This window comes from Cydia strobilella, chromosome 19 (assembly GCF_947568885.1).
Source record: "Cydia strobilella chromosome 19, ilCydStro3.1, whole genome shotgun sequence".
Lineage (NCBI taxonomy): Eukaryota > Metazoa > Arthropoda > Insecta > Lepidoptera > Tortricidae > Cydia > Cydia strobilella.
The window spans coordinates 12,963,178-12,982,645 of record NC_086059.1 but is presented as its reverse complement, the minus strand read 5'-3'; the positions used below and the strand labels follow the sequence as shown (position 1 = coordinate 12,982,645).

Sequence of the window (19,468 nt, the reverse complement as noted above, 5' to 3'; positions counted from 1 at the left end):
GATTTGATTCAATAGAGTTTTTTTTAGCAAAACTGACGAAATTTGAAATTCGTTAATATTTAACTGTTATTTTCTTACTCCTCTTACAAATACATCTTACACAAGCAATGAACTTTTATGTCGATATTATATACGTATGTAGCTGATACGTACATATTATCCAACATTAGCACCAAAAAAAGCGCTGGTGGCCTAGCGGTAAGAGCGTGCGACTTTCAATCCGGAGGTCGCGGGTTCAAACCCCCGGCTCGTACCAATGAGTTTTTCGGAACTTATGTACGAAATATCATTTGATATTTATACCAGTCGCTTTTCGGTGAAGGAAAACATCGTGAGGAAACCGGACTAATCCTAACAAGGCCTAGTTTCCCCCTCTGGGTTGGAAGGTCAGATGGCAATCGCTTTCGTAAAAACTAGTGCCTACGTCAATTCTTAGGATTAGTTGTCAAGCGGACCCCAGGCTCCCATGAGCCGTGGCAAAATGCCGGGATAACGCGAGGAAGATGATGATTAGCACCATCTTAACTTTTAAGATCGACTGGTTATATTTTTTCAAGGCATTTATAAAAAATGCAACACTAATACAAAATAAGCACTTCAAAATGACCATCGGCAAATTAAAAAAGCATTATCACAAGGTCTCCAAGTGTATTGCTGTCGGTACTAACAGCAATCTTAACCTCGTAGGTCCAGCCGCCATCAGATATATCGGAACGGCCGAGTTGCTCACAAATATTTGAACACATCTCTATTGTCAAGGCGCTAGACTGCGTGTTCAGATATTATTGAGCACCTTGGCCGCTCCGATACATCTGAAGGCGACTGTCCCTGCGTACTTGCACAGTCGCCATCAGATATATCGGAGCGGTCAAGGTGCTCACAAATATGACACCTCTATTTGTCAAAGCGTCAGAGTACGCGTTCAGATATTATTGAGCATCTGGGCCGCTTAGATAGGTACATCTGTTGGCGACTGTACACAAGTACAAATTCAGTTCGAGTTTTGAAATTATACAGAAATAAAAGAAAGTTTTGAAATTCAAAAGCGCTAAAATTGCCTTGGGTCTTAGGCTAATTGACCACAGGTAAATCCATTTCCAATACGGTTTAAGAGGCCGTAGTCGATTTTGGAGCAAAAATGTAAAATTGATAGATTTAGTCGTTGAAATTATACACGTTTTGTTACGTAATATCTAAATAACAAGTATTGATTTCTATTAGCACGCCTTCTCATCTTGCCTTTTAATAATGAGGTCGCGAGAGTGCGTCACCGGTAATGCATGAAGAGAAGGGGCAGTTTTTAAAAATTCATCAAAAAATCATGGTGGTACATTATACAAATTGATGTATAAGAATAGTTTCAGCAAATGTTGTAGATTGTTTAAGTATCAAAATTACGTTGAAATTAAGTCGATTTTCAGAGAAATTGTCACTTGTTTTGAAGTAATTTCTGAAGAAAATTGATTTTGTCTAACTTTCATTTACACTACTTCAAAGTCATAATAATAAAAATGTAGTCTGATAAACGTCAAGTACAGGATATGTGTAATACAAAATTACCATGTTTAGCCGTCCAAACTTTACGAAATTTACAAATAAAAGCGACAAAATCAGTGCTTTACGCGCGTTTACCTAAACGTCCATCAGAAAAGCAAACATTACTAATTTAGTGAGTCTGTTTTCAAAAAATTGATCTGATAAAAGGTAAGATAAGAAGACGTGCTAATAGAAACCAGTACTTGTTATTTCAATTAGGTAACAAAAGGTGTAAAATTTCACGGACTAAATCTATCAATTTTACATTTTTGCGACTAAAATCGACACCGGCCTCTTAACAACTTGTATGTTAACTGAGTTTCAGTGAAAGATGATACATTCAGATAAATAAGTTCGGAAGCCAATTTACGTCAAGTGATTCGCATTTGACAGTGCAAGGCCGCGCTGTACAGAGGTACAAGGTTCGAATCCGCGATGTGTGCCAAGGGCATTTGCCAATTGCTTCGATGATTCTGGAATTTGGATGCAAACCCGTGGATTGAATAAGAAAAAACCGACGGAGAGAATTTATATAAAATGTATTCGTTCCAATTAGCTAAGCCGTGAAAAGATGACCAGACATCACGTACAGCGAGCTACAAAATTGTATCGACACATTAGAAATAAGTTCATTCATAAAGTGGCCATGTAGGTATAGTAACATAGATACATATTTATTCAGTCAAACCATAACAATTAATTAGAGTAAACAAAAATAAATAAATCCTTAAAGTAAAAATTATAAACTAAACTTAAAAACTACAATTAAAACTATAAATAAAAAACTGTCTTTAGCTCGGCGCCTCGTGGGAGGGTGCCAAGAAGGCTGGCGGCATTGCCGTCCGCCAATCCTTTGCGCAAGGTAGGAGCCAGCCCTTCTGTCACCCGTCGCCTCCACGAGGCGCTTCGCCATGTAGTACTTTTGCAGCTGGGTGTACGGAGATGTACCATCAGCCGTAAAAGTGCATGGAGAGTTTTTTCAATGAATTAATTTATAATTTATCCGGGCAATTTCGCAGCTCACTGTACGTTATAAGCCCAGCCACGAAACACATGCTTGGAGCGTTCGTTCCGTGGCCCTCAGGTATGAGTTGCTGGCTGTTGACTACAAAAAAGTGACTAAAATTGCGGATTATAGTCTTCCCGATGCCAACAGAAGTACAGAGTCGGCCGACGCTAGTTAAGATTTTATGCCAAGCGCTACGTCAAGTATGGAACTTATACGGATATGTATGCATTCTTACTGCCAAGTTTTTGCACAGCGTGGTCAGAGTCTAGTCTTGAGCCCACCCCACTGTCCGAACAAAGATTGAAAAGATGTCTAAATATAAGCAAGACTCACCTGAAGGCGTCCCATGCATGATCCGCTCGCAATTATACGCCCAAGCTGAAATCGCTTCTGCCTCGCGCGGCTCAAAATCACCGGGGGGCTCGAAGCTGCCTCGCGCCCGCAGCGCCATCAGCCGTAAGAGCGCACCCGCGAGGCAGACTGCGAAAGAGGCGGAGCTGCCGGTCCCAGCGCCTATGGTTAGCTCTGAGCCCATGGAGATATCCATGGATTTCACCTGGGGAGATTTGATATTTATATGAATGTCTTTTAAATAGATAAAAACGTAACCTACATTCTGGAAAGGAAAATAGATTTTAAGTATTTTTAGTTCCTTCTTCCTATATATTACCCTTCTTAATTCTTTCCTAGCGAGGCAGTTTGCCTCGCTAAAGATCTCATTTTAATAAAGTCCCTCATTTATTCTCTTCTGTAGGCCGAGCGCATGATTGGCGCGACAGTATCTCGCCGCGAGATAGACTACCCGTCTTTTACTAACTGTATGAATTCAAGAGGGACGGGTAGTCTATGTCGCGGCGAGATACTCTCGCGCCAATCATGTGCTAGCCCGGCTGGAATCCTTCACCTTATTTGGTATTTATTGTCCGCACTCCACGCTTTATTGGATTTTTTTTAGTTAGAATGCAAATAAAATTTAATGCATGTTCTGGGGCCAGTAGAAATTAGAATAAGTGAAGTTTTACAATACAAACACAATGTAGTAGAATAGTTTTGATTATTTTTTTTGCATATAAACATGTATGTGGAGGTAGGGAGGTTGCTGGCATTAGAGCAGTTCAGTAAAGATGAATTTAATTTAACTTATATAAATCGCCTTGATTAACAAGAACAATGAGTAAAAAAATGTAAGAGGTTCCGTCTGTGGTAATAATTATTATGGAAAAAGAAGTAGGAAGTACTTGGTCCCCAAATTGTATAATGACATACCGTATAAAGTAAGGGAATGTACTTAAGTCATTTAGGATATTTAAGGTTAAATTAAAAATGTTTCTGTTATACAAAATTAAATTGAAGTTACTACTGTAAACAATGAGATGTACCTATGTAGGCTATGTAATTAGCTAAGACTACCCATCTGTTTTAAGGGATACCTAAATGTAATACGGGATACGGGAGAAAAATTATGGCATAAAGAAATCACGTATCGTTTGCAGAAGTACGTTCGATAAATAGTTCAAAATTATGATATAACAAGATAAAATTTACCTGCAAATTCGTACTCCCAAAAATCCCCGAATACATATAAAGGAAGCTCCTCAAAGAATTCTTCTGGTTATTCGGCAGCTCATCGAAATTTGGCTTGATCTGATGCAGGAACTCATTGACCTTCCTGAGATGATTGTCATGGTCCAGATGCCCTGGTATCTTCCAGGAGAACTTGCCGGTGACGCCGTGGCAGAGCTGCGGGTTGAAGAGAGCCTTCACGGTGGGGTTGAGGGGTATCGTCTCCTGGAGACCGACGCAGGGTAGGTGGATGTAGACCGCTGGTTCTCCGACGGTTTTAACTTCCTGTAAAGATGGGAGGTGTGTGAGGGCTTGGTTCAGTCCCAGGTAGCATTTATGACGTCATAATGACGTCATTGTTACGTCATTACGACGTCGCTGACGTTACTTTGCTACCTGGGTTGTGGTGTTGGCTCCCGCCTGGATGGAGCAGACATGCACGTCTCGAAAAGGTTGTGAAGCGTTACAAATGCTTGTTTTTTCGCTAGTTTCCATTATGATTTTATATTTATTAAATAATAACTAGTTACACAGCGTTAGTACCCAACTTTATTATTTTTGCATGCTGCATTTGTAGATTCTTATGACCTTAAAACTCATACATATGTTATTTCTGTGAAAACACAAATATAGCTAAAAGCTCTTTCATATCAAGCAGGAAAACACACAAACATACAGCTATTAACAGCATGAACATGCCTGCTAATAATATTCTAATTTAAGCGAAAGTATCTGTCTGTCTGTCTGTTACCTCTTCATGCTTAAACCGCTAAACCGATTTAGATGAAATTTGGTACCTGTGGTGTGGAGGTAGATTAAGTTCAGTCTTGCCAGTTAATAAAAACAATTAATTAATTACTTACGTAAGGATATGCAAACAAAATTGCTAATAGCTTAATAGTCTATATTTTTGAGATATTTATTTTTAACATAGGTAAGTATTATTTTCTTAGTTCAAGCTTTATTATTGGATATCTTTTCTTTTTACAATGTTTTCAAAACTTACTACTGCATTATTTGCATTTGTCCAATAACCATTTTGACCATTTTGTAAGCCTAATAACAAATGTAGACTAAGACTAATGAATACGAAAATTCTAAAGTAAAAGGTAAGTATTGTCCCAAAAAAATATAACTGTGAAAATGTTGTCAATGTTTTTCGATTTTGCCCAATAAAAAAAAAAGAAAAAGTTAATAATTATATAGAATTATTAACACAATAATTCACTACGTAAATTAGTCACTTTCCTTGTGATTGTCGACTTTAATTGATAAGATAACTTGCAGATAAAAATAAATGACTTTTTCAGACCTTTTGGGAAATCTTTAGGTGTAAAATGAAAACAGTGTCGGGTACGTTTAAGTTTTATTTAAATTGTAATATAGTGGCCATTTGTAAAATAATACATTGTGCAACGAGGGGAGTAAGTAAAATTTTGCTAACTAAAAAGTGAATTATAGACTCGAGTTTGCAATATTTTTACCCCCGGGGTTACAAACAATGTTTTTCATCACACTTACAAAGAAAAATTAAACTAAATTTTAAGGGAAATAATTCTTAAATACTGACATTTCAGACATTCGTCCGCCATATTGTCATTTTTTTACTGGCATCGAAACGGCTATCAAAATAATCAAATTATATATTTTTAAACATAAAAAAAAATTAAATTATAAACGTTAGTATTATGAAAGTATAACTCATTATACCTTGACTTGAACAAGTATTTTCCTTACGACCCAATTGGTTCGTATGAGTTAGTGACATGATTTAGAAAAAGAGGCCCGTAGGAGTAGAATGGACTAGCACCCGCTGCACATGAAAATGATGATTGCCGATAATAACGTGAAGAAATTTTTTTTAAACCACCCTAGTAAAAAAAACATACCTTTATAACGATGGAACTCCTCAACCCGAGGCTGACAGCGATAGCAGTTTTCCCATAAACCACCGCATGTTCCCCATGCAGGATCACCTTCCCCGGCGCCGACACACTCACGGTATACAAATTCTCGCCGCTCAACATTTTCAATAAAAAAAAAACTACTTTTTAAATTCTCATTTAATTCTAGTACATTATTGTTGAGCCTTCCACTGGTCGGGAGTGAGAGTTTTCTGCGTAAACGCGTGTATCTCCTTGAGCTCCCCCTGAAGAACTGAGTTGACAAGTCTGCGGGCAAGGAATATATAGATTAGTCAGCGTCAATTGTTTTTTTAATGGGGTTCTGTATGTTTCAGACATACACCTAACCGGAATACACATAAAAGCTTTTGCGATACGTGGTTATTATACTTACTATACACATAGTAACTTATACTAGAGCGGTACTGTCATAGTAAATTTTGTAACCCCAGTAAATTCACTGCCATCTGTCGACACACTTTAAAACTAAAAATGAAGATTTATAAAAATACGATAAAATGTATTTAAATATGGATAAATGATTTTTTTTATTTGCATTAATTATTTTTATGATTTTGACCCATGTTCTTTCACTGATATGCGTTAAAATTGTTAAATAACAAACGAAACCGTCAACGCCATCTATACGACAGTAGGCCCTAGCTTTGGCCCCTAGCACCCTCTGAACGAGAATCAAATTTTCTTGATTTTCGAGGCACGTTTTTTCCTTCGACTGTATCCATCTATTACGGAGTTATATCTATCTTTGCTATACATTAGAGATGGGCATATCGTCGCTATACTTACTCAACCTCATATCTGCAACAATTATTTGATGGAAATGTCGCTTTTCTTTCATTCGGAATACGGGTGTCTGTCATCAAATGCGTGTTGCAGATACGAGGTTGAGTAAGTATAGCGGCGATATGGAGTTTGCCGAATACGAATATTCGGTCGAATGTTCGGCTCAGATATTACCGAACCGAATATTCAGCCGAGTTATTTGGTTCATCGGTATCATTCTAAGAAACAATTTAAAAATGCATCAATTACATTACGAGCAGCAGCTAAAGATATTTGTTTTCCTAGAATTTCCTAGAACCAAACTGGCTAAAAGGCAAGAGACGCAACAAAAGTTTTAGCACCCTCCAAGTAATCAAAACATTGTATGGTTTCAACATATCTCATCATATTGTGTTTTAATGACAAACGTGAAAACGTAACCTGATGGAAGAAAGTACTTTAAAAGTTCTGGAGGAGTACATTTTACTGTGTTGTAACACTTGTAACAAGACAAACATAATAAACAATATTTGCCGAATATTCGGCACTTTTAACCGAATAGTTCGACCGAATACAAACGAATAATTAGTAATTGCCAAATATTCGGCCCATCTTTATACTAGGTCTTTTGAATGTAAAATACTACGGCATGAGCCGCACCGTCCTCACCATTTTATTGACAGTGACAGTGATGCTCGTCCAGTGATTTAGGTTTAGGAAATATATGCGGCTTTCCATTACAGAAGGGTCCTTATGTTTCAAGTGCAATAAGGACGATTCCATCTGAAATTCCAACAGAATTCGGAACCATCACAGTATTCACAGTTTTGCATCGTCCGTCTGTCACGTTGGAGAAGTGTTTTAAAATTACCAGCGATATTTAATAGTATTTTTTCTAAGACAGCGGCAAACACCTAATATTTGCTGCATAATGGGCTGTATGATTGATTACCACCGACGTGGTTAAAAAAAATGTATGAATATCCCTAAAAACACTGCTGTAAGGATCCTTATAACACTGCGCCGCGCGCCGCGCTTCTTTTGAAGTCGATTTCGATCTCACTGGCAGTCATTTAATATACAAATAAGAGTGCTGGAGTAGAAAAACACCATTTTCGATGCACGGGCTTATTTTCGGCATAGATTTGACTAAAGGTACATAGGTACTAATGTTAACGTCCTCCAAATGATTGGTGTCTTTCCTACAAAAATGTATTTGATGTATTTAGCAGGTCAATCATTAGGTAATAGACATACGATATACCCTTTAAGATTACATTTTAGTTAGTTTCAAATTTAAAACACAAGGTGACAGCCGCTCTAACTCGCAAGGGAGCATGCGTAAACTACAGGGGCAGCACCTGCTTAATGTTGGCATGAAAAATCAATGTCAAGTATAAGTTTTACATTTATGCAACTAGGTGGCAAACCTAACACGCAGAAGTGCGTGCATAGACTGTATAGAGGTCAGTTCCTTTCCTGCCTTCTGCACTTTGTTAGTAAATTAATTTAATTATAAGTCAATGTCAAGTTTAAGTTTCAGATTTATGACACTAGGTGGCTCAAGCTCAGTATTGTGCTACAACCTACAACTAACATATCATATCATACAGGATATAATTATACAGATTTAATTAGAAGAGATCCCTTATAGGAATAAGTACGTCTTTGTACATTGAATTCCTACTGTTATTGTAATTTCAATGTGTCTTGTGTACACCTACTGGTTTTTTTTTTTTTTATGTCTTCCAAATTATGTTTGTATCAGTGGCTGCAGAACCCTACACCGCGGGCATAATTAGACATGTTCCTACCATTTTTTTTTATTTGAAAATGACCTTTCAACTTCGCGATATAATCAAGGAAAACTGTTTAGAAAGAAACGTTTGATCATATCATTTTACTGTTCAAAGTATTTACGCAGTACGAAACTATACAATGTTATCTTATTGTCATGAAAAAAATTATAATAACAATACGTGTTTATCGGTGAAAAAATAACTATATATTAGTTTAGTTTGATGGTTCCGGACACCATATCTAGTTTAGTTTTATTTGTTTTCTGTTTTTTTTTTTTTTTTAATGTCATTCTATATATCGTAAAATGGAACACATTGATTAGCAACAGTAGATAGGGTAGTTTTTTCGAATATTTTTGACGTTTATAAAAAACCAGTTGAAGGTAGATCGATTTGATGGCCGCTCATTCTCGTATGCGCAAGCTCGTTCGTCGTGATAAACCCAAAATGTGTTAAAATTTGTGTGCTGAAAACCCTCGCAGCAGCCACCACAGCATCAGCTCGCCGTTGGACAGTGTCGGTACCGACCAGCTGTTCGACATGCAGACACGGGGTGAGTTGGCTTTTGATTGATTCGCTTTCACTGGCATTAGATCGTTAAATTTCTCTCGAAATACAATTGTCCTACTCGAGGGCGATTGTACACAGTTCGTTTTATAAAGTAAGCAACAGAATAAGATTAGTATTTATGTTTAACATTTTTTTTAATAATGGAGAGACCAAAAGTTCAATACCTAGACAAGGATTAGAACTCGGGGTCTTCCAAGGACACTGGCTCACCGCTCTATCGGCTGAGGTTACCAAAGCTTTCCCGAGCGCGGCGGATATTAATATTATCGACAGGTGACAACCAAAACTCACTAATTGCAAAAAAATAATTAAACAAAAATCTATCTTGTTTTGTCTATTGATGAAACAAGATTGTTTTTTTTTTTAACGTATACGATATATTATGGCTGTAAACTTGTTGTAGTAATTAGTAAGCTTTGGTTGTCACCTGAGTCACCACGTTATTAAAAAAACTGCCTACGAAGCTAGTGCATAAAAGACAAATCAGGAACCAAATCTCCGAGTTCATCACACAAATAAGGCATCCTTACCGGTTTTCGGACCCAGGATCGCCAAACAAAACATTCTATAATAATCATATAATGAACACTACATCCAATACAAGCCGTTTTATTTCATTATCCATATGAAATTGAGCCCCAGAAAATAAAGTTAATTAACCTATAATAAACCTTATCTCATTGCGTTAAGGTTTAGATTCAGATAAATGATATTATATATTGAGATCTAAACTGTTTGGTCTGTTAATGGTGTATGTGAGAACAATCACGTAAGCTTATTCAAGATAGTTACCTAATTATAAGAGTTTTTGTATATAAAAGGTAGCATGAAGGTATATCGCGTCAATACTTTAAAAAAAACACACCTGCTAATCAAAGTTTAAACGCAGTAACTATATGCATCACATACATGTAGTTACTACATTTTTCCTTTTATTGACAGAACAAGATACGAGGTTTTTTCAAAGTATTAGTGACGATATGTTGATAGGATAGTTCTCTGATAGTTCTCTACTTTATTTAAAGAGCCCGAGGTCATATTTCTCAGGAAATAGAGATGGCGGGAGCGCACTCCTTTCCTTGGCCGTCCTCTTTGGATAAAAAGGACCTTATTGCACTTGAAGCATAAGGACGACCCTTCTGTGATGGAAAGCTACATTTTACCTGTGGCGCGCCAGCAAAGGCTTCCCCTGGAACTTGTCGGAGACGATCAGCGCTGAGAACTTGGCGCCACAGCCGTCACTCTCGTCCGTCACTACCTGGAACAATATATTTATATTAGGGCTTTGCCTATTATGCCAGATATTCGATAGATGGCGCTGTCGTAATGCTAAAACGCGCTGCTAAAGAACGTAGACTATTAAAATAAATAGGTCGGAATTAAAACACTTGTCAACGTAATGTAAAGGCCTAATTACCGAAGTAAGTTTTGACAAAGTTGTCAAGTTCCGAATTATACACTTGAATTTAAAGCGTGATTGCGAAGTCTCGATATAAAAATAATACAATTCATTACTATTTTAAAAGGATAAGACAGGGACAGAGAAAAAGTTTGTACTGCCGACTTTATGACGTCACAGCAACTACCTCCACCACTTTCGCGCTTGTCATCGCATATATTTGTAGGACATCATACTGAATGTACTGATACCAAATATACCCATGCCCGAGACGACATGAGCGAAAAGTAACCTAAGCCTGTTCGGCCACCCTACTAATAGAATATGTAATCGACCCAAAAAGTGCCATTCCGTTCCGCGAATCGCGAATGTTCAATTCGATCAATTGGCGGACAATCAGACGACCCAAATTCGGGGCAGTGTGCCACGAGGCTTTGGATGTGACCCATAAATTTAGTGTTTGGTGTTCGAAAGTGTGTTTGGGTTGGGTTGTTGACTAGATCTAAAGACACTAAGCGCCACTTGCACCATTCCACTAACCCGAGGTTAATTGCTGGTAGTACAATTAAGTTAAATTTTAAACGAGAGCTATTAGAAATCCTATGCCCGAAGGGAAACTTATGACTCGTGTTTATCGCTGAACAAACAATGTTTCTCATCACTCTTGCGAAGAAACAAATAAAGTTTATTATTATTATTACGAGCCTATTGTGTCCCACTGCTGGGCAAAGGCCTCCCCCCTCTTCTTCCACTCCTCCCGGTTTTGAGCTACATCTGGCCAGTCGCTCAAAAAGGAGTCCAAGTTATCCCGCCATCGCCGACGAGGTCTGCCGGATCCCCGGTTTGACTCATGGGGCACCCACTCTGTGGTTATTTTGGCCCAAACAAATTTTACGTATGTAGGTACGGTAGGTACGGTAAAAATAACAGTTCAATTATTCTAATTATAACTTTTTACATAATAATGTGTAAGATTAACACCACAATGTGAAAACGTCCGTCTACTCTATTCCTGGATACCACGTTACACAAACACTTCGCTATGAGGAAAATTCCCTAGGAGTCAGTCGGCAATGACTTTGACCAATCTCAAGGCCCGCGTAAAGGTGATATCGGAATCGGAATGTGTGCATTGTACTGTACACAGTGTACACTGTACAATGTAGTTCCAAGCACTTTACTGCGTTCAAGGAATTTCATTGCTGTAGCACTAGCAAGGTCACAGTAGCAAAAAATGCAAAAATACGATATCCCTAGCATCATTGTCACTGTTTAAGAATGAAAATTAATATTTTTATGTAGGTATAGCGGGTTTTTCTCTTTTTATCTACCCGTAACGAATCTAGAATTTTAGGTTTTGCACTGTAAGTCAAAGTGACGGACACAACGGCACGTCTAGCATTTTTTAAATGGTATTTAAAAATCGCTGGCAAACAAGCATACGACCTGCCTGATGGTAAGCAGTCACCGTAGCCTATGGACGCCTGCAACACCAGATATATTACATGCGCGTTGCCGACCCTTTAAAAACCTGTACACTCCTTTTTTGAAACCCCATATCTACTGTAGGCCCTCGGGAAAACCTCGGCAGGGAGCTCATTCCACAGCCGAAGCGTCCGCGGGAGAAATTTCTCTCAGTACGCGACAATTGATATATTACTTTGTACATAATTTGTATCACCCACCACACTATGTCAAGTGAGAAAAAGCGTTTTGGAATTTAGACTTACTGTTTTCCATTCTGTTTAAATTCTAACACTATTTGTATTCCAGATACTAATATAAGTTGAATGGGGCAAATTGGGAAACCAACCTGACAAGTGACATTTTATAATCTGGAATACCTATACAAAGAGTTTATATAATATGTCATGCCATTCGTTCCCATTGTTGTCATCATTAGGAAAATTCTTCACCCAATAGATTTCCCAGTGATTTACCATTCAGCACACATCTAGACTCCGCAACTGATTGGTCGAGTGACCCATAAGGAAACAATTGAATCAACTACCAATGACGACGCAGCTGCAAAATACTATTAAAGTGCATATATTATACTGCATAAAATCAAGGCGAATTCTTAAACGATGTATTGTTCTCATTCAGAATTAACAAGAATAAAAAATAAGTGTGTGCAATTATTTTTTTTAAAGTTAGGAAAAGTTTTTGGAAATTTCAGGAAAATTTCACTGGAAACAAAGGAAGCTTTTATTTCGGAAATGGAAAACTGAGAAGTTTCCGAAATTTCCCATGAGAAATTTCGAAATATTGGCAACTTTCTGGCGGCATAATAGTAGCCTGGCCTGATATTTGAGTGAGAATAACTATGTTTATCGCAAACAGGCGCGAAACATCAAGGATCGGGTACGAACCGAATCATACGAGGTAATGGATTTTCAACGTAGCCATGTGGATTCGCTACACAACTAAAATTATTAGGTAAACAACAGCTGTAGCCAAACATTTGCAAAAGTCAGTATTCCAAATCAGACCGCAGAAAGGTTTTATCATAGAGTAACTTATACTAGAGCGGTACTGTAATAGTAAATTTTGTAACCCCAGTAAATTCACTGCCATCTGTCGACACACTTTAAAACTAAAAATAAAGATTTATAAAAATACGATAGAATGTATTTAAATATAGATGAATGATTTTTTTTATTTGCATTAATTATTTTTATGATTTTGACCCATGTTCTTTCACTGATATGCGTTAAAATTGTTAAATAACAAACGAAACCGTCAACGCCATCTATACGACTGTAGGCCAAAACTAGTAGCGCCCTCTGAACGAGAATCAAATTTTCTTGATTTTCGAGGCACGTTTTTTCCTTAGACTGTATCCATCTATTACGGAGTTATATCTATCTTTGGTTTTATTGACTTTTAGGGCGTCACTAGCTGGCGCGGGTACAAGGAGTGGGGCACGCGCGTGGGTCCATTGTATACACCGTGTACCGTGTCCAATAAGTCAGAATACACATTTTTTACCTTGGCTCTAAAGATGAGATCCCATCAAAAACATTACATGTAAAAAGATGCAAGTCTCGCAACCCAGTTCTTCTACTACAAAAAAGTTTTGAGATGTAATGTGATACCAAGTCGGTTATAAACAGGAACAAGACCAAGTGAGGGTAGTTCGAAAAACTCGCGCGCGTAGATGTTGATGTCAACTTTAGCCAGTCTTCTCCGAGACCACGGAGACAACGCCGTCCTCGAAACGTCGGAGGTAAATTTAAAACTTATTTTACGCGGTTAGTCCCGTCGTTGTGTATAATAACAAGTCGGTTATTTTAGTCAGTGCCAGGGGGTGTTAAAAACGTAACAGTATTAGATACTTACCTTTATTTTTTAATACATATAATGACTTGGCAATCGCACACAATGCTTTACTTGTACCAAAGATAGATATAACTCCGTACTAGATGTTTACAGTCTAAGGAAAAAACGTGCCTCAAAAATCAAGAAAATTTGATTCTCGTTCAGAGAGCGCCACTAGTTTTGGCCCACTGTCGTATAGATGGCGTTGACTGTTTCGTTTGTTATTTAACAATTTTAACGCATATCAGTGAGGGAACATGGGTCAAAATCATAAAAATAATTAATGCATTTAAAAGAATCATTTATCTATATTTCAATACAATTTATCGTATTTTTATAAATCTTAATTTTTAGTTTTAAAGTGTTTCGACAGATGGCAGTGAATTTACTGGGGTTACAAAATTTACTATGACAGTACCGCTCTAGTATAAGTTACTCTATGCTTGTACTCGTATGTGTATTGCTCAAATTGTATTAGGGCTAGCGCTATGTTAATTGGGGTTGGCAACTGTCAAAGGTTTGCAGAGATGGCGCCATCATAGCTTGCCCCTTTTTCTATGAGATTTGTCTTAAAAGGCTGGCATCCAGGGCATTAAAAAAACAAAAATTTGACACAATTCTAGGGATTGACAGGGCAAGCTATGCTGGCGCCATCTGCTAAACACTTCGACCGGACCGGCCAACCCCATTAGGATTATTTCAAACAGTTGAATAATTATCCTTATGTCATTATGTAGCCGTGCGATTGCCAAGTCATTATAACTTATAAGTATTAAAAAAGTAAAGGTAAGTATCTAATATTATTACGGTTATAACACTTATAACACCCCCTGGCACTGACTAAAATAACCGACTTGGTATCACATTACATCTCAAAACTTTTTTGTAGTAGAAAAACTGGGTTGCGAGACTTGCATCTTTTTACATGTAATGTTTTTGATGGGATACTATTTTCTGTTAATCCCGCCCGCTCCGTGCACCCGCGCCAGCTATAGCGGACGCCCTAAAGGCTAAAGCTCCGTATTAAGTACCTAGCAAAGAACAGGTAGAGCTCTTCACAGTTTTATTTCACAACAGGTCTGTATCCTAAACCTGTCACTGCAGACTGTAAGCTGTTTTCGCTTCATAAAATCCCCTGTCGAGGCCTTGGCCTTCAAGTCGCGTTCCAAGTTGCAAGTTCATGTACACAAAACGAAAAAACCAGTCAAGTGCGAGTCGGACGCGCGCACGACGGGCTCCTCCATTACGCAAAAACGGCAAAAAATCACGTTTATTCTATGGGAGCCCCACTTAAATATTTATTTTATTCTGTTTTTAGTATTTGTTGTTATAGCGGCAACAGAAATACATATGTGAAAATTTAAACTGCCTGGCTATCACGGTTCACGAGATACAGCCTGGTGACAGACAGACAGACGGACAGCGGAGTCTTAAGTTGAGGAATACATGACATCTTTTGAGTGAGGTAGGTGCATGATAATTATAAGTATTATAACCCTTGACTATGATTGTTTAAAACTAAACTTACAACTAAAGCTAAGCAGCTTTAGTTGTAAGTTTAGTTTTTTGCATGCCAGATGCTGGTGAAATATGTGTTACTTATGTATAATATTGTCTGACCACCTTTTGTACCATATTTCATGCCAAATAAAGTTATTTGTATTTAAGGGGCCCACTGACTATCAGTCCGCCGAACGATATCGGCCTGTCAGTTAAAACAAAAATTTGACAGTTCCGATCAACTGACAGGCCGATTTCGTCCGGCAGACTGATAGTCGATGGCCCCCTTTAGTAATAGGGTCCCGTTTTTACCCTTTGGGCACGGAACCCTAAAAACTATGTATTAATGTTGAAAAACAAGTATTAAGAGCCAACAGGAGCCGAGACCAAACTCAATTTTGAGATTTGAAAGAGAATATCGTCGTCGCGCTGACGGGGGCGGTACCGCGTACCGAGGGACTATCCCAGTGTGTGTGGTGCACGCACACCGACGCGCACGTTATTTGCGCTCCTCGCCGGCCTCACGCCGCTCGCGTTTTTAGTAACTAAATTCAATATCCTTCTACAACCTGCAATCTAATTAACATTTCGAGTTACAGAATAGTAAAAAAACATAACATAACATGGACATACAAGAAAACATTGTTGTATAAAAACATACAAGATAACGGCTGTTAAATTAATCCAATTAAATATTTTTAAATATGATAAACAAAAATATTAAATTATAGTCGTGAGTATTTTAAAAGTAAAACTCCCTTATACCTTGATTTTAAACAAAGTATTTTACTTATAACTTACTTGGTTCGTATGAATTAGTGACATACCTAATTAAAAAAGAAAGCTATAACTCCCGCGGGAACAATATAGGCCTTTTCCCTTCAGTACACCTGCATGAAATAAGATCTTTTCGAGCAAGCGTCTTGAAAAACAAATTTGCCGCTCTCCGGCTCCGTTGAATAGAAAAAAAGAAAGCCTCAGGTTAGATAAAATTATCATAATAAAGAAACATGTGACATGTGATATTTCTTACTTTGATGTAATTATACAGTTTTATTGATGGTCCGTTTTTTTATTTATGTGTCAGATTTTGATAAAAATAGGTATAAATTGAAGAGCTCCTAATTCTGATCGGAATAAATATGAAACCCAATAAATAAATAAATAATAATAAATATTAAATCAATATTATAGGACATTCTTACACAGATTGACTAAGTCCCACGGTAAGCCCAAGGAGGCTTGTGTTATGGGTACTCAGACAACGATATACATAATATATAAATACTTAAATACAAATAGAAAACACCCATGACTCAGGAACAAATATCTGTGCTCATCATATCATATCATCGAACCCAGGACCAACGGCTTCACAGGCAGGGTCACTACCTCCTAGGCCAGACGACCGGGCGTCGCCCAATATTTTGGGACAATAGTCTAGTCTACAAAAGGTTCAAGGTGGTGAAAAAAATAGTGTAAGCTGTTCGCATAAAAAAACCGCAAATCGATGTACAGGTTAGCCGTTTGGTACACGTATATACTAGTCAAAACAAAAATTTTGACCCGCAGTTCCTAAAAAAAATTCCCTTCGGAGGGGAGTACTGAAACCTTTTTTTGTATAAAAAAAAACTTTTTTTTTAAACCTATCGTATACTTCTCATCTATCATACGAAAGGGCTTTTTGAAGCGATTCTGAAAATATACCACATCATTGCATTTTAGCCATTTTTAGGGTTCCGTAGCCAAATGGCAAAAAACGGAACCCTTATGGATTCGTCATGTCTGTCTGTCTGTCGTCCGTCCGTATGTCACAGCCACTTCTTTCCGAAACTATAAGAACTGTTGAAACTTGGTAAGTAGATGTATTCTGTGAACCGCATTAAGATTTTCACTCAAAAATAGGAAAAAAAAATTTTTAGGGGTTCCCCATACTTAGAACTGAAACCCAAAAAAATTTTTTTTTCATCAAACCCATACGTGTGTGGTTGGTCTATGGATAGGTCTTCAAAAATGATATTGAGGTTTCTCATATATTTTTTTTCTAAACTGAATAGTTTTCGCGAGACCGAGAGACACTTCCAAAGTGGTAAAATGTGTAACCCCCCCTCTAACTTCTAAAATAAGAGAATGATAAAACTGAAAAAATATATGATGTACATTACCTTGCCAACTTTTACCGAGAACTGGTTTGAACGAGATCTAGTTAGTAGTTTTTTTTTAATACGTTATAAATCGTAAACCGCAATTTACCTTTCACTCACGTTTCACATAAAAATACATTGTTTAAATTGTGTAATGTACGGAACCCTCGGCGCCCGATTCCGATTCGCACTTGGCCGGTTTTTTCTTAAATTGAAAGAAAAATAATTTTCAAAACATACCAAGTTTGGGCTCCTCCAGATACGATATGGCTGATTTTTTTTGTACAAATGATACGTGATATCCTCATATGTAACCCCAAAAAAGCAATAAAAAATTTATTTAGTTTTTTTTTTCAATACAAAGTGACACAGTTCTACTTAACCCTTTAACTTGACCCCAAACTTGGTGTGTTTTGAAAATTCTATTTGTTTTAATTTACAAAAAAATGGCTAAAATGTAATGATGTGGTATAATTTTAGAATCGCCTCAAAAAGCCCTTTCGTATGATACCACACACGATAGGTTTTTGGAAAAAAAATATGTTTTTTTTTTCATACAAAAAAAATGTTTCAGCATACCCCTCCTAAGGGATTTTTTTTAGAAACTGCGGGTCAAAAATTTTGTTTTGACCTCTTAGTATGCGTGTGCCAAACGGCTAACCTGTACATCGATTTGCGGTTTTTCTTTGAAATTGGGCTTGTACGGCTGCCACTAATAGAGATACTAACTCCTAAAAATACGTATGATACCTCATTGGATTCAGAATGATGTCTAGAAAAATGTATTCGAAGCGTTTATTCCCACATAAAAAAAGTTTAAAGCTATTAACAAAAAACGGCCAAGTGCGAGTCGGTTCCGTACCATTACGCAAAAAACGGCAAAAAATCCCGTTTGTTGTTTGGGAGCCCCACTTAAAAAAATATTTTATTCTGTTTTTAGTATTTGTTGTTATAGCGGCAACAGAAATACATCATCCGTAAATATTGCAACTTTTTAGCTATCACGGTTCACGAGATACAGCCTGGTGACAGACGGACAGGCAGATTGGCAGACAGACAGACAGATATTATTTTAAAGGTATTAAATATTCTTTTAAAAATTAGGAAATAATATGGTGTATTTAAAACATATCATGGAATATACTACGGTTATAAATTGATATTATGTAAAGTAATTTTTTCAACAAGTTAGGCAATTATTAAGTAACCACATTTTTTTCGAACTTTCGTCTGTTGTAAATTTAAAAAAAAGAAAATAATTGGCGTAAAAAGTATTTCGCCTCGTGGAGCCCCTTTCATGAGATCACGTCACAAAAGTTTTAATAAAATTAATACTTTGTTGTAAAATATAAAGCAATATAATAATACGTACTTAGAACTGATACTTTTCTAAATAAAGAATGAATAAACTAAATTGTGTAATTAATTTTTAGTGCAAATCACCACAATTTGCTTCTAAAGAGCAAATCTGTGACCAAAAATTATATATAGTTTTAATTTTTCGTTCGTATATTCAGATTTGTGTATGAAAATGTGAAACTATTATTTCTAAAATAAATTATTCGTCCCTAATTTACACAAAATTTATACCAAATTTGATCTCATATCAAGAGATAGAAATAGAGGCAAACTGGAGCGCAGAAGCCGACTTTTCCCCTCCCTTTTTGGGGGGTAGCCAGGACTTAATCTCGTAGCTAGTGCGTCAGCTCAGCTTTGTATGAACCAAGGAATAATAAATAGTGTTAAACGATATCCCCTGAGGCCAAAGTGCATACTCACTTTACTTACTTCGCCTACTAAGAGGCAAATCGCGACTTTGTTATGGTTTATCGATAACTTATCACATCACTAGATTATCGACTTTAAATGTCGACTATTGCCCATCACTTTTCTGTCCGTGTACGTATTTAGAAACTTGACCCCGCCCCTAAAATTAGTGC

At 37.2% G+C, this 19,468-nt stretch overlaps 1 protein-coding gene across 1 annotated transcript in view; it reads right to left on the bottom strand.

Annotated features, from left to right (window-relative positions):
• The window catches only part of LOC134749937 (mevalonate kinase), a 38,315-nt gene that overhangs the window by 5,642 nt on the left and 13,205 nt on the right, over nucleotides 1–19,468 (bottom strand). Inside the window, exons 2-5 of the mRNA XM_063684957.1 lie at nucleotides 10,328–10,422; nucleotides 5,998–6,279; nucleotides 4,091–4,393; nucleotides 2,879–3,101 (exon numbers count right to left, since the gene is read on the bottom strand). Coding sequence (XP_063541027.1) covers nucleotides 2,879–3,101; nucleotides 4,091–4,393; nucleotides 5,998–6,135 — 664 coding nt within the window. The 5' untranslated portion in view covers nucleotides 6,136–6,279; nucleotides 10,328–10,422. The remainder of the gene's footprint in view (nucleotides 1–2,878; nucleotides 3,102–4,090; nucleotides 4,394–5,997; nucleotides 6,280–10,327; nucleotides 10,423–19,468) is intronic.